Raw genomic sequence first — 16,591 nt, forward strand, 5'->3', positions numbered from 1 at the left:
TCTCCTCAGTGCAGCACTCCCTGAATAATGGGCTATCATTCCCCAAGAAACATTTCAGGACCTGGTTGAACATATGCCTGCAAGAGTGGAAGCTGTCATCAAGGCCAAGAGTGGGTCAACACCATACTGAATTCCAACATTACCAATGGAGGGCACCACAAACTTTTAAGTATTTTCAGCAGGTGTCTGGATACTCTTTTGATCACATAGTGTAGGTGCATGAACACAGTTCTCCAACGTCCTCCCCCCTCATCCTCTCTCTCTCTCTCTCTCTCTCTCTCTCTCTCTCTCTCTCTCCCCCCTCCCCACCAATTACCAAACTGATAATTCTTTGATACTTCAGGCTGTGTATTAGCAACCAATCCCTTCTTTTATTCCATTTTAGCTATTAATTTCTTTTCTTGCTAATTTCATTCACTACCTCTTCATTATTTATGCAATATCCCCACACAATCTTCAGCATTCTTCTGTAGCACCTTGTTTCTCTTACTGTATGTGCTGTTCACCATCCATGTTTTACATCCATATTAAAGTACACTCCAAACTAATGCTTTCAGAAAGAGACTTCTTAACAATTAAATGTAATTTAGATGTTACAATATTTCTTTTTACTTTAAAAGCTTTAATGCTGTTGTCAGCCTGCATTTTATACTCCTTGTACTCATCCCACAATCAGTTATTTTGCCATTCAAATAGCAAAATTCATCAACTACCTTTAGTATCCCAATAGTTTATCAAACACCATCACCTGACTTAATTTGACTACACCCCATCAACCTTGTTTTACTTTTATCGATGTTGATCTTAAGCCAACTTTTCAAGACAGTATCTAATCCATTCAACAGACCTTCCAAGTTCTTTGCCACCTCTGACAAAATTATGTCACCAGCAAACCTTAATGTTGTTATCTCTTCTCCTTGAGTTTTTGCTGTTTTCTCTTTAGTTTCCTTCTGCTTGATGCAAGTACAAAATGAACAACATGGGGATAAGGTAATTATTCACTATAACAATAAAAATAGTTTTTTGTCATGATATGCAGCTGAAATTACAATTTGAACTGCTCAATAAATGTAGCCAATCTTATTCTCAGATCACATTTGTTGGCTTTGGGCTATGCCACAAATCATTCGATCACTACAGTACTCCTGTCGAAATGACAACTTCAGCTGCCGACAAGAAGAAGAACACAATTAAATCTGTCGCCGCACACGCTCTTCTAGATGGACCCGCAGTGTTCTGTGGATGTAAATTGAACTTCAGTATTGATCTGAACGATACATTTTCACATGGTAATGGCTGGCTTACTGTTGCCATTGTTCGTGGAGGCACAGGTGTTCCTAACGGCGACGTGGAAGACAAACAATATACAAAACTATCGAAGACGTCGAAATGACAACTTCAGCTGCAGACAAGAAGAAGAACACAATTAAATCTGTCGCCGCACACACTCTTCTAGATGGACCCGCAGTGTTCTGTGGATGTAAATTGAACTTCAGTATTGATCTGAACGATACATTTTCACATGGTAATGGCTGGCTTACTGTTGCCATTGTTCGTGGAGGCACAGGTGTTCCTAACGTGTCCGGACTTGAAACGTGTGCGGCGACAGATTTAATTGTGTTCTTCTTCTTGTCTGCAGCTGAAGTTGTCATTTCGACGTCTTCGATAGTTTTGTACATTGTTTGTCTTGCACGTCGCCGTTGTCGTCGGTAAATCTGTCGTCGCACACGCTCTTCTAGATGGACCCGCAGTGTTCTGTGGATGTAAATTGAACTTCAGTATTGATCTGAACGATACATTTTCACATGGTAATGGCTGGCTTACTGTTGCCATTGTTCGTGGAGGCACAGGTGTTCCTAACGTGTCCGGACTTGAAACGTTCGTTGACCGAGACATTATTGCCTACAAAACATATCATGTGACTGAAAATGCAAACAAAGACTTTGGAAAATCTAATTATATGTCACCCTCACCATTCTTCCTTTCTACCCGTAGTAGACGTAAGATTAATGTGTGTAAAGATGATGCGACCCACCGAACGAAAGCGCCGGCAGGCCGACAGAAACACAAACAAACACACGAAACTCCAGCCCTCGCAATCAACAGTCGCCCCGTCGCCCTCTTTCCTGACGGGGCGACCGTTGGTTGCGAGGGCTGGAGTTTCGTGTGTGTGTGTTTGTGTTTGTTTGTGTTTCTGTCGGCCTGCCGGTGCTTTCGTTCGGTGGGTCGCATCATCTTTGTTTTTAGATGTATTTTTCCCACGTGGAACGTTTCCCTCTATTTTATATATATATATTGTAATAGAGGGAAACATTCCACGTAGGAAAAATATATCTAAAAACAAAGATGATGTGACTTACCAAATGAAAGTGCTGGCAGGTCGACAGACACACAAACAAACACAAACATACACACAAAATTCTAGCTTTCGCAACAAACGGTTGCTTCGTCAGGAAAGAGGGAAGGAGAGGGAAAGACGAAAGGAAGTGGGTTTTAAGGGAGAGGGTAAGGAGTCATTCCAATCCTGGGAGCAGAAAGACTTACCTTAGGGGGAAAAAAGGACGGGTATACACTTGCACACACACACATATCCATCCACACATATACAGACACAAGCAGACATATTTCTTTAAATCCTTTTTTCCCCCTAAGGTAAGTCTTTCCGCTCCCGGGATTGGAATGACTCCTTACCTTCTCCCTTAAAACCCACATCCTTTCGTCTTTCCCTCTCCTTCCCTCTTTCCTGATGAGGCAACAGTTTGTTGCGAAAGCTTGAATTTTGTGTGTGTGTTTGTGTTTCTATCGACCTGCCAGCACTTTCGTTCGGTAAGTCACACCATCTTTGTTTTTAGATATATATATATATATAAACAAAGATGATGTGACTTACCAAATGAAAGTGCTGGCAGGTCGACAGACACATAAACAAACACAAACATACACACAAAATTCAAGCTTTCGCAACAAACTGTTGCCTCATCAGGAAAGAGGGAAGGAGAGGGAAAGACGAAAGGATGTGGGTTTTAAGGGAGAGGGTAAGGAGTCATTCCAATCCCGGGAGCGGAAAGACCTACCTTAGGGGGAAAAAAGGACGGGTATACACTCGCACACACACACACATCCATCCACACATACACAGACACAAGCAGACATCTGTGTATGTGTGGATGGATGTGTGTGTGTGTGTGTGCGAGTGTATACCCGTCCTTTTTTCCCCCTAAGGTAGGTCTTTCCGCTCCCGGGATTGGAATGACTCCTTACCCTCTCCCTTAAAACCCACATCCTTTCGTCTTTCCCTCTCCTTCCCTCTTTCCTGATGAGGCAACAGTTTGTTGCGATAGCTTGAATTTTGTGTGTATGTTTGTGTTTGTTTGTGTGTCTGTCGACCTGCCAGCACTTTCATTTGGTAAGTCACATCATCTTTGTTTTTAGATATATTTTTCCTACGTGGAATGTTTCCCTATATATAGGGTGTTTCACAACACCTATTACAGGCCTCTATATTTGCACAGAGGACTTAGTATATAATGTTTTGATAAGGGATCCATGTCCGGATATGTACCGTTTGGATATTAAATAAGTTTGAAGATCAGATCACTTTCTAATCTCTTTCTTCGCCTTCCTGTACATAATTGTGGAGCTGCATAATGGATGTATTGAAAACTTTTTCAAGATAGCCTCAGACCCTCACATACCATTTTTGTCCTACAACAACAGCTGAGAAAAAATGATATGTTCGTATCTAGGAAGTGTGGTGCTCCATGAATGCGCATTAGGATTTGTGGACTGTGTGAAAGAATGTTTCACAGATACGCCTTGTGCTATGAACCGCAGGGTCGCCATACAGAGTAGCTCTAGTAGAGCACAAAGGTCAGAACTGTGCATATTTGAAGCAGGAGATTTGAAAGTGATCCAATTTTCAAACTTATTTTACACCCAAACATTACATTTCCAGATATGGATGCCTTATCAGAACTTTATCTATTAAGTCCCCTCTGCAATCCCTAGTAGCATGTAATAGGAGCCGTGAAACACCTGTAAAAAAGGCGTGTCACTGGCAATTCAAGGCAATCTTTCATGATCCAAAGTAACTACAAATAATCTACAAGAGTACTGATGCTTTCAATTTAAGCACTCAAAATTTCTTATCTCTTTACTGGTCACTCACTGGTTACCCATAGCCTTCTCTCCACTCTGCCCTGGCTGGCACTGCCATTGTTCTACATTTCAGGCCTGTCTCACCATAGGAGCATTTTTTTGTGTTTTGCATGTAGCATTCCCACACAACTATATGTGAAGTGTGGAAAGCCTGGCCGTCATGATCAATAGTCTTCATTCCTACTGATTTCTGCATCACAAGAAGAAACTAACAAAATAAGCCCCCATTCCAGAAGATTTTCACATTACAGAAAAACAATTAACAAAACTTGTATGAACAAATAGTCTGGCAAATGCACCACTACTTCATAGAAATTAAGGTGTTCTAATACTTCCTTGTAGTCATCTTGGCTGTGGACAAAAAAATGTAATTGCGAAACAACAAGTTTTCCACTAGATTAATTCTCAGATCAAAAACTTTTTAAAGAATCTGCCATTTTCTGTAGTGATGCTGTTTACAATATACAATTTACTGCAATATGCAATTTACTCTCAACAAAAATAATATGAACTCACCGCTGTCAGCTTCCGTTTCTTGTTCCCGCCTTTGTTTCTTTGACTTTGCTTCTTCTGTTGCCACACTTTCAGACTCATTATCAACTTCAGCATGGCTAGTTTCATTTTCTGTATCAGCATCCTGCATTTGTGGATTTGAGTCTCTGGATTTCCTTTTCCTCACAGTCTTGCCACTTCCAGCATTCTCCACTGTAGATTTTGATGGAGGAACCTCCTCTTTTTCAGCTTCTTGAGAAGTCAACTCGCCTTCATTGCTCTTCTGCTTTTTCTTCTTTCTCTTTCTGCTCGGACCAGTATCTGCACCGGTTTCACTATCGATGCTAGAATCTGGATTTTCCAGTTTTCTTTTCTTCTGGTTGGTTGGTTGCTCAGAATCAGATTTCTCTACAGTTTCTGTAGTCATTGTGGTTTCCTCTCCATTTTTATCTTCCTCAGATGTTTGCTCAAATGTTGCTATGCTGCAAAGGTTATCTGGTGGCATCTGAGCTGGTAACCGACAACCCATGGCACCAAAAGCCTATAAAATTATTTTAAGTTGTACAATCTGGTGTTGCTACTATTACACAACTTAACTGTATGTACAGTTGAGAAACAGTGTCAGAATACAAATAATGGAAGGAGAAAAGGTAACCATTCATCTTACACTGTGTGGTCAACATGTATGGGATAGCAATATGCACACTTATAGATGGTTTAAAGGGCAGTGCACGGGTGGAGCTGTCATTTGTACTCAGGTGACTCAAGTGAAAAGGTTTCCGATATGACAATGGCCACAAGACAGGAATTAACAGACTCTGAACGTGGGATGGTGGAATTCAGTATTCCAAGATCCACAGTGTCATGGGTGTGCTGAGAATACCAAATTTCAGGCATGATTTCTCAACAGGACAACTCAGTTGCCAATGGCCTTCACTTAACAACTGAGGGCAGCAGCCTTTGCATAGAGATGTCAATGCTAACAGACAAGCAACAATGTGTGAAATAATCACAGAAATCAACGTGGAACATACAGTGAATGTATCTCTTAGCAAAATGTGGGAAAATCTGGCATTAATGGGCTGTGGCAGCACATGACCGATGTGAGTGCCTTTGCTAACAGAGCAACATTGCCTGTGGGACCTCTCCTGAGCTTGGGACAATGTTAATTGGACCCTAGATGACTGTAAAACCGTGACCTGGTCAGATGAGTCCCGATTTCATTTGGAAAGAGCTGATTGGAGAGTTCAAGTGTGGCACAGGCCCTGCGAAGTCCTGGATCCAGGTTGCCAACAAGCTATTGTGTGTTGTGGGCTGTGTTTACAAAGAATGGACTGGGATCTTTGTTCCAACTGAACCAATCATTGACTGGATATGGTTATGTTCAACTACTTGGAGACCAAACAATGATGGAATTTTTAGAGATGTACAATGTGCCATGTTACCAGCCACAGTTGTTCACAATTGGTTTGAAAATTCTGGACAATTTGAGCAAATGGTTTGGTCATCGAGGTCTTCTGCTGTGAATCCCATTGAACATTTATGGGATGTAAGTCAGACATCAGTTTGTGCACAAACCCTTCACTGACACAACTTTTGCAATTATGGATGGCTACAGAGGCAGCGTGGCTCAGTATTTCTGCAGGGGCTTCCCATGACTCCTTGAATCCACAACACGTTGAGTTGCTGCACTACACTGGGCAAAAGGAGGCGTGACATGATATCAGGAACTATCCCACGACTTCTGTCACATCAGTGTAAATAGAACTGAAAACATTGATGAGCTGTCCAGCAACATCCTTCTTCAGAGTTATTAAACAACCCCCATTCACATGTGTGCCTACATTGTCTCGGCACTACAGTCTGACTAGGGTCACTGGTTGTGTCCGACAGAATGGTTGAGAGAAGCACGGAGGGCAGGCCCAGTGGTACCACATCCCCATCCAACTCCCATGCTGCTGCTTCTCCTAGCCGCCAGCCTCCCTTTCATTCCACAACATCTCGCTCCAAGAATCGCTGTGGCTACAGAAGTGTGTGTTTGGGTGTCTCTGTGGCTATGTGAGCGAATATGTATACTTTTACTGGAAAAAGAGCCAGAGCTTGAAAGCTAGTGTGAATAGTATTTCCAGTTATGTGGGCCTATGGCCCAAATACCAAACTGCTATAGGTGAATGGTTGCCTTTACCTTGTTTCACATATCTGAAAAAGGCATGTGCATTTCTCGGGCTAAAATAGAGTGTAAACAGTCAATGTCACTATTAGTTCGATTCTGAAAATCTGTATGAACCAGTAAAGTAAGCACTGATATGTCTAAAACTATGTTCTAATAGAAGGAGCACAAAGACCAGGAATAAGTAGTGCATAAAACTAAAACAGTCCATTCACTGCCAAGTCTCTCTTAGTATAGTTGGTAGGACTGCAGTCAGTGTTGCAAGTGTGGCTAGGTTGTACTTAGGCAAGTTTAAGTCCTAAGCCCATGCCCCAATGTAATATTTTTTTACAATGGAAAAATTAAGCATGACCAATCAAAATGAAACCAACACCTCATTACAGGTACATTTGTATCTCTGTGAATTTGTAACACTATATCTATAAATACTGGTATTATTTTATGTCTTGCAAACTATGTTTGCTGCATTGCACAGATGCCTCTTGACAGACTTAAGGTGCCATCTATTGGCTGTTTATTTAACTTGTTTATGTTTTTCATAAGTTTACATTTTTGTAAGCTGTCACATTCAAATTTGTTTAATGTGTATACACATGGAACCATGTGTCATCTTATAATTGAAAGCTGTTACACTGCAAAATTTCTGTAAACAACACATATTTTGTGAGTGGTCAACAGGGCACTGTAACTGATATGAAGTAACTGCTCACTGTGTGATCCACACACTGCAAGTAGAAATCTGCCTAGTGAGGAATGTGAGCTGATACATGACAAGAGTGCTGAGCACTGGGAAATGGGCAATATCAAGAGAATGATTTATATTTGTGGAAAATATGGCCATAATATTACTTGAGGAGATGCTCACTGACAAAGCTGAAAGAAGCCTCTTCTTATGTCAGCAGCTATGGTAACATACTAAAAAACTTGCTATACTTCAGTTAGGCCCCAATCAGTTTTGTAAATTGACCAGTAATTCCTAACGCAATGTAATTGAGAATATAGTATTCCAAACAAAACTTTGTCACATTTTTGTCCATGTGAAATATTTTATCCTAAACTAATGTCATGGAGTACAGGCATGAGCCATACAGCATGACTGTTTCAGTAATTAAACATCTGAATAATACATCAAAAATACATTTTCATAACTATGTGCTTAAAACTGCATTCCATATGGCAACTTGTAGAGTAGAATCAAATTTCTTGGCATTACAATGCACCATGTAGATGGCACTGTTCCAATTATTTATGATTAATGTAGTACAATAGCAAGTATTTGAATACACTGTGATTATTCTGAAACGTGTAACAGTGAATGTCATTCTGTTCCTTTGGTCTTACTGTTACATGTCATTTCTTGTGATATTGCTGCATTGTGAATATATCAGCGTTGTGGATCAGCATTGCAAAGACTTCTGTTCATTTAAATTACATTTTTGGGAAAACACACACACATTCATACAAGTGCAAAACACACACACACACACACACACACACACACACACACACACACACACACACACATTAGTGCTGCCTGTGGGAGCATGCAGGAACATGATAGGTACAGAACAGGGCTGCTTGGTGCAGCATTAGGAGGTTGTTCTTCAGGAGAGGAGAGGGGGGGGGGATATAGAGGGGGGGGAAAAGGACTATGGAGGTACACTGGCAAGACAGAAGGTGTGTAGTACTGGAGTAGTAACAAGTGACTACCATCTATATTCTTGCCATTAAAACCAACTTTTCTGAATTATGCACGTCAGAACTCTCCTTGTAAAATATCCTTCAATCCCGTAACACTCCCTGGCCTCATCCTTCACTAGTCTCTACCCTCCGGTGTCTACCTCATTTCCTGCTCCCACTACGTGCCTTTGATCCTGCCAAACCACCTCCACTGTCCTTTTTCCTTATCTACTGCCCCCCCCCCCCCTGCCCTTCCATCTCAGCCTCAAAACTCTGCACCTAGCAGCCCTATCCTGTCCTTACCACATCCCAGAGGCAGCAATAGTATCTTCCCTCATTCCTAACCTGCTATACCTCCTGCTCCCCAACACATGCCTCTTCTGTACCCCTATTACCTACTCCAACAAAGATGGCTGCTCACTTCAGATAAGTCATAGTCAGGCCTCAGAGTGGTGCGAACAGAAGAAGTGTGAGTGTGCACGATTCGCAGTGGAAAGGACCAGTGTACCATGTAGCACTCCAGCCAAATAGCGTCACTCTGTCATGTCTGTCTGCAGCAAGCGCATCAGGGTCCATTTAGCATTAATTTTCATGTTATTCTGGATATGGTGAGGTTACGTAGCTACTATAGTGCTCATTATGGGTGAAATAAAGCACACATAACAAGTATTAGGTTAAGAAGTGACAATGATAGCTTTCCAAGCATATAAATTCTGCTAAGTGGAGTCACGAGCAGAAGCAGAGGCTGTGGCCAGGTGTAGTGCTCACCCCCGCATTGCCAGTAACCAGGGTAGGTAACAGCTAGAGCATGAGGTGAGGTGTATACAGAGAGAGCACACTGGCGCCGCCACAAAATATTCTCTGGCTCTCTCTGCGCAGAACGCACTGTGCTGCTGCCTTCTTAGGTCCACACCACTACAGGGCCTGGAGGCGACAGTGGCCATGCGTGTGGGAGTTGCACTTGTGTGGATTTCCTACATCTGATGAACGACGTCAGCTACAGCTCTATACATATTTTTTCCTGTGGAATTTGGGGTGGAAAAAACATGTCAGAAATTCCAGCTAGTGTGATGGCTGCACAGAGCAGGAAAAATTGCTGAGCAGTGTCCATCAGACAAGCAAGTACATATGCCAGAGAAGCAATGTCATGAGAATAATAATGGATAGTGCTTCCTTGGATAACAATTCAATTTTCACAATGTGTTTGTTAGTCAAACATTGTCGTCGCCATTGTGGAAGAAAGTAGATGAAACGGCAGATCCACTCTGTACTAAGTGACAGGTCAATGATGGAAAAGTTTGTTCTCTTACTCAACGAACTACAGGAATATCCATACAAATTTTTTTGAGTATCGTCGATTGTCAGGTAATTCATTTGAAAAACTCTTATCTCAGATGGAAAGCAACATTTCCATAGTGCAGAATAAGACTAAGGTAACTTTTATTAACAAACAGAATTAAATGAATATAATCCCAATCTTTATCACAATGACATGTATCATATTATGGTTATAAATTGACAAATTATATGAAAGAATCTTCAGCATCCCACACTGCTTTCAGCTAGGGATTGTTCTGTTACTGCAGTTTGGTTGGAGCATGATAAAAGTTTAATAAGGGTGGCATCAAGTGAAACTGTATTAGATTGTGCTGGTGGACGTATCACTCTTTCTGAATAAGAGTGCACTAACTGTAGAAAATTCACTTGAAAATCAAGTTTATCTCTTTGGCTGAATTTCTTCATCACTGGAATCTGGGACAATAAAAATATTTCATCAGGACCTGGATTCTGAGGTGGTCATCTTACATTATTTTTAATTACACTGAAATTTCCAATGCTAATGGTCTTTAGTAAATTTCCTTTTTCTCAGCAGTCTCAGAGCCACTGAAACAGGTGCAGCTGATGAAACATTTGGTGATGAAGCAAGTGTCCTCACTGCTTCCTGTTGCCCTGCAAACACTTGTTTTTTTATTGCATTGATTAAAAGTGATAGAATATTCAATATAAATTTTTAATATGTCTCAATAACTCGCTCTCTTAACTGAAAACATGACTGAACAAAGGACATTTGCCTGCTACACAGATAAAGCTTCCTATTCTTTGCTGCATCTCCACTTCTGCCTTCCAGAAATTTTAAGTTTCTCAGGTAGATATCCTTTAAGCTTTTTAACTGTTTCTACATCTCACTACCTAAAAGAAAATTTATATACATTATAATATGCTGATTATAATTTTCAGTTAACTAGGACCAAGAAACTCATTCCGTTCACTTCGAATTTCTTCTTGGTCGTTCTTCGACTGCATGCATTATTCGTGATACGAGTGTGGCTATGTGCAAAGACACTTAGGAAAGAGTTCCTGAAACAACCCTCAACTGGAGGTTGGCTGTAAATCGGTCAGAAGTATGAGTCCGCCGTTCGGTGAAACCTGTTGCTCAGCTCTAGCATGAGTGAGTCACATCTGCAGGCAGTCTTCCCACCTTTCATCATCATTGGTTCTCCACTGCCTTTTCTTTTTTTGAGGTGTGCACCAGTACCCAGCTACGAGCGGAGATAGCAACTGGCAACGAGGAAAAAGAAAGTTATTTCACAGCATGGAAGCTAAAATTAGTTAGCCTGCTCTAGTAACAGCAGCAGCTGATGTACCAGCAGCAGATATAGACAGACTTGTAAAAAAGTTGCTTCAGCTCTTGGTGGACCAACTTTGTATGAATGAGGCTGCTGTGCCCCAGGGACCAGCGCCCCCCACACTTGACACCACATTCTGCCCTCCATTGTTTCCCCCTTTCGTTGCTGCTACGGAGGACTGAGTCAGATATTTACATTGACTGAAGCAACATTTCACAGCATTTCAAGTCATGTACAATTCACTGCAGAAATCAGTCTTTCTGTCTTGGACATCGTCGGACACGTTTTTTCTCCTCCAAAAATTGGCACCTCTGTCTAAACCCGTCATGCTCTCCTTTCACGAGCTGTGTGTTCTGCTAACTGATAATTATTCTCAGCGGTACCATGTGGTGCCTCCAGGCTAGAATTACATCAATAACATAAATAGCTGGGAAATAATACCACTCATGGGTAACTGACTTTCAAGGACTCAGCCAAAAATCTGATTTTAATGCACCAATCATGGCTGTAAGGCTTCCTACACCAATTCCTTGATTCGTGATGTAGTGGTTTGAGTTGGGCCTGACCCGGACGTTTGTACGACAGTGTTGAAACTGGATAACTGGTCATTAGAGACATCTTGCGCATCGCTCATTCATTTGAAATTGCACAGGTGGCTAACAAATTACTCATAGCAAGGCAGCAAGTGGCAGCACTTCACACATGCCCCCAGCATTGTAAACATAGGATGGCCACCAGGTTGCAGCAACATCATGATTTGTCTTTTTCCAATATCTCTATGACCTCTTAGCCTCCAGTCACCCGTTGACGAAGGCTACAGTGGCTGCTACCTTTATGCCAAAATGTTTTTCCTCTCACTCCCAAGCAGACTGTCCAGATCGCTGGGGTCCTGTACATGCTGTGGCAAGGAGGGGCACCTCTGCTCAGTATGTCGCAGTTGCACGACCCGCCTCCACCCAGCACTGTGGCCACACCGGGACACGGTGCAAGTGCTGCAGATGGTAGTCCCCCAGGGTGGCCCCTTCATGCAGAAATTGTTTCTCATCTTTCACAAGTCCCACCAGAACATCCGTTGTCAGGTGGACACTGGGGCCACCTTCTCTTTGATCAAACAGGCGACTTATAGTCAGCCGTGTTCACATGACCTGTCCCTGCAGTCAAAATTTGGTGGCCTATGCAGATGGTGTGATTCCTCTTCACGGGCAGTTCTTGACTGTGGCAACTTACGAACATGTTAATCTGCTTTTAATGTCATTTGTCATCGACCATTCGGCGTCTAACAACAATTTTGGTCTCAAAGTCTTCATGATGTCTGGATTTTCTACCTCAGGTGGTTTCCACTGTGGTCCCTTTACAGGAACTGGATGACTTCTGCACGACATTTTTCTCTCTCTTTCAATCAGATTTGGGGCATGCTTCAAACTTTCAGGCACACATCACCCTCCGGTCATACGTCACTCCTCATTTTTACCATGCCAGACTGATTCCAGTGGCCTTACAGGCTGCCATGATGCAGGAATTCTATCGTACGCAGACAGCTGGGGTTGTCGAACCTGTAAAATCTAGTGCATGGGCTATGGCCCTACTCATCATCCGAAAGCCGAATGGGTCTCCTCGCTTGTGTGGGGATTTAGAGGCAACCATCAATGACCAATCACAGGTAGAAACCTATTCTATTCCCTGGCACGATGATCTCCTCATCAAACTGGTTGGTAGGGGAGGGGGAATATTTTTCCAAGATCAACCTCATTGCTGCATACCTCCACAGCTACCCTCCGATGAGGCATCTTAGAACACTGTTAACCTTAACACGCCGTTTGGGTTGTATAAGTACAAGAGACTCCCCTCTGGCATTTCCTTAGCCCCTGCAATATTCCAGCGATTTCTGAAAGAGCATATTCCAGCTTGCATCAATTACTTGGATGAACTTTTTGTCACAGGGTCCTCCCGCCAAGAGCATTTGTAAAACATCTGCATGACCCTGCAGGACACAGGCCTGCATTGTCGTTTGGAGAAGTACAGATTTTTTGCCAGATGTGGAGTACTTGTGGGGCATTGGCTCTTTAAAGAGGGAATCCAGTCTACTAATCAGAACATTGCCACTATCACTTCTTGACCTCGCCTGACAAACTTGCCTGAATTACAAATGTTTTTTGTCATGCTCTACTATTATGCTTAGTTCTTACCCCATGCAGCCCACATTGCACCACCTCTCAATCAGTTGTATAAAAATGGGGGTCCCTTATAATTGCGCCTGTGCCTGCAACCAGGCCTTTGTCAAAATGACAACCATGCCAAGATCTGACCCTGAGTCAAGGCCTTGTCTCCCTGTCACCCGTTGGTTGCGGCAGCTGATGTGTCTGTCTATGGCATTTGAGCTTTCTTGGTACCTGAGCAGCCTACAGCATACGCATCAAAGACCCTGACCCTGGCACAGCGCAACTATTCCAAGATTAGAAAGGAGACCTTGGCAATGTATTCACAGTCAAAAAATTTAGTGCCTACCTGTTTGGGACTCAGTTCTCATTAATTATGGATCACAATCCATTGCTGATGTTATTCAGGCCACATTCCAACTCCCTGAATGAACAGCCCAATGCCTCCAGTGCTGGGCGTTGCTCCTCAGTGCCTACAATTATACTATCCGGTACAAGAAGACAGTCCAGCATTCTAATTCCGATGTGTTGTCCCATCTGGCAGCTGGCCCAGACCCCAATTTCGACCAACAGGAGGTCTTCTGCTTCCATATCGATGCCCAATGACAACACACACTCAACGGTTTTCCCCTTATGGCCACATGTGTTGCTGATGCAACATGCTGGGACCCCACCCTGTGACAGAGCTCCGTGCTTCGAAACAGCTTTCTCAATGACTCTCGGTTGTGAATGATGTCATCCTTTTGAATACTGATACAGATGCATATCTACTGCACGCTGCTATATGTATTGGCCCAGGATCAACAGCGACACCGAAAAGACGGTCCGTAGTTGCGCAGAATGCACCTGGCCTACTCCTCACCTCCCTTGGGACCACATCCACCTTGATTTTGCGGGCCCCTTCTTGGGTTCTATGTGGCTGATCATTGTGGATACTTATTCAAATTACCCCTATGCCCATATGCAGCTCATCCAACATGGCCGAGGACACCCTTACTGCCTTAGCCTAAGTCTTGTTCATCGAAGGGTTGCCTCACACATTTGTCTCTGACAATGGTCCATAACTCACAACCACTACCTTCAAGGATTTCTGTGCCACCAATGGCAGCAAACACATCTACAGCCCATCATTCCATCCTCCCTCCAATGATGAATCTGAACGTCTGGTCAAGAGTTTTAAGCAGCAGATGGGGAAGGCTATCGAATCCACCACCACTGTGGCAGACCCTACGTTGTTTCTGAGCACTTACCGCATGACACTGATTAACAATCATAGCCTCACGCAGCTCCTCCATGGTCACCAGCCTCGGACCTAGCTTCATTTGCTGACACTGTCACCATCGGAACCTCGCTCCCATCCTTCCCGGCATTACACCCCTGGAATAGTGGTGTGGGTGCGCTCCCACGCAAGTCTAAGGCTTGGATGCCAGTACCAGTAGTGTCAACCTATGGGCAGTGAGTTGCGTCAGTCCAAATACAGAAGGAACTTGAGCATTGTCAATAAAACCAGCTTCAGGTGCAAACACAAGCATTCCCTCCACAGTCCCCTCTTCCACTGCTTTCTGGTGACAATGTGACACAACGGCCAGAATCCGTGAGGGCTACCATGGATGTCCCATTGTTGCACTGGTCCTCTCCGCTGGCTCCCTGTGGATCAGTGGTTCCCCTGGCACGCCCATCTCCAGTGCCGTTGCAATGGACACTGGGAGTGTAATTCCTCTCCACAGACTACAGTTGACAAGACCGCACCTTTGCCTGTAGTTTCATTCCCCCTTTCACAGAAAAGTTCGGGGCATTTTCGTCCGCCCGTATGCTCTGGTTTCAGGGGGGAGATCTGGTATCAGGCTGTGCGGAAGCTGAATGCCTGCCAGAGCAAATGGACTCGATGGGCGATAGGAAGCAGTGTCGCTGCAGTGCTGCACTCGCCTATTAGTGACTGCACAACCATCTCACCATGGGAATACTCTGGCTAATAGCGTCCCATGGGAGCCAGCAAAAATACTGCCACTCCTCAACTGCACAGTCAGTCGTGTACTTTGTCTGATAGTGTTCATTACTATCTCCACCATACTACTGACCACCCATCAAAAACTTCACTTTGGTATTAGTTTTCCTCTTTGGTCTCAATTTGGATTGTGGCTCATACTTGACATGTTGACAGTGTTGTGTCAACAGTTTGTTGCACTTCGTTGCTGCATACGTTGCTACTGACTTGCTCTTGTTGTGTCGAGTCCAAAGTTCTGTCAGCCCTGTTGCTCAACTCTGGCATGGGTTCGAGTACCGTCCACAGGCGGTCTCCCGCTGAGATCATCGGTCCCTAAAAAAACCAGTGGAGATAAACGTTGATTGCATTGGACAATTAACTTTTGGGGTGGAAACAGAATCAAATCTGCGTTGTTGCATTGCAATAATTGGTGTTTTCAACAACAATCATGTCTATAGGCTGGTGCAGAATCTACAATTTAGGTATTTGCTAAAATGCCAAATGCACTTTCAGCAACATGTCTGGCTCTTGATAATTTGTAATTGAAAATTTGTTTTTGAGGTATCAAGCTTTTTTGCTGGATAAGGTCTTAACCTTTCACACAGGACAGATGCCTCATCAGCCATGAATACAAATGGAAGAGGCGCGCCAGTTGTGCTACATCCTTGAGTAGCTGGATACTGCTGCAAATGACAGAAAACAGGACAGAAACCATGATATAATTGCAGTTACCCATTATCAGAAACACATGGTGATGTTACAGTAAACAAGTACAGTGATGACCAAGGAAAACATGTAGCACTGTCAATGTCTCCAGGTCAGAAGTGCATATATTACCAACCGCTATTATGCGCACTTACAAAAAAGAGCCGTCACTTCCAGATGCAATAAAATTTTGGTCGACTAATATACAGTTCTGTTACTGCTCTATGGAAAAGCTAGAAAACATGTTTTTGATATGTAGTGCAGCATAAAAATGTAATCTGGATGGATATCATTCAACAGCTGTTACTTTTATGTTTAAGAATGTGGAATGTCATCTATGTGAGTGACATTCCCATACTCAAGTCCTGTTCACTACAATATAGTAGATCATGTACCTTCCCATCTGAACTTCTAGTAAGCCTCGTGAATAGCTGGTAGACCACAATAATACAATATATCTGATTAGTATCTGTATGCAATTCCAGTTGTAATGAAAGGGTATTTGAATTTGTGACAATTTTATGAGTTCATTTTGTTTCCAACATTGAACTAAAAATAGCAATGATGAATTCTGAGTGAAACTTGTACCATCTTCCTGCATGCAACTCATTCATCTTGT

At 43.0% G+C, this 16,591-nt stretch overlaps 1 protein-coding gene across 1 annotated transcript in view; it reads right to left on the reverse strand.

Annotated features, from left to right (window-relative positions):
• Positions 1–16,591, reverse strand: part of LOC126244588 (la-related protein 7) — a 103,489-nt gene that overhangs the window by 41,710 nt on the left and 45,188 nt on the right. The window contains exon 5 of the mRNA XM_049948252.1: positions 4,675–5,191. Within this exon, the coding sequence (XP_049804209.1) occupies positions 4,675–5,191 (517 nt within the window). The remainder of the gene's footprint in view (positions 1–4,674; positions 5,192–16,591) is intronic.

The sequence above is a fragment of the Schistocerca nitens genome, chromosome 1 (genome assembly GCF_023898315.1).
Source record: "Schistocerca nitens isolate TAMUIC-IGC-003100 chromosome 1, iqSchNite1.1, whole genome shotgun sequence".
Lineage (NCBI taxonomy): Eukaryota > Metazoa > Arthropoda > Insecta > Orthoptera > Acrididae > Schistocerca > Schistocerca nitens.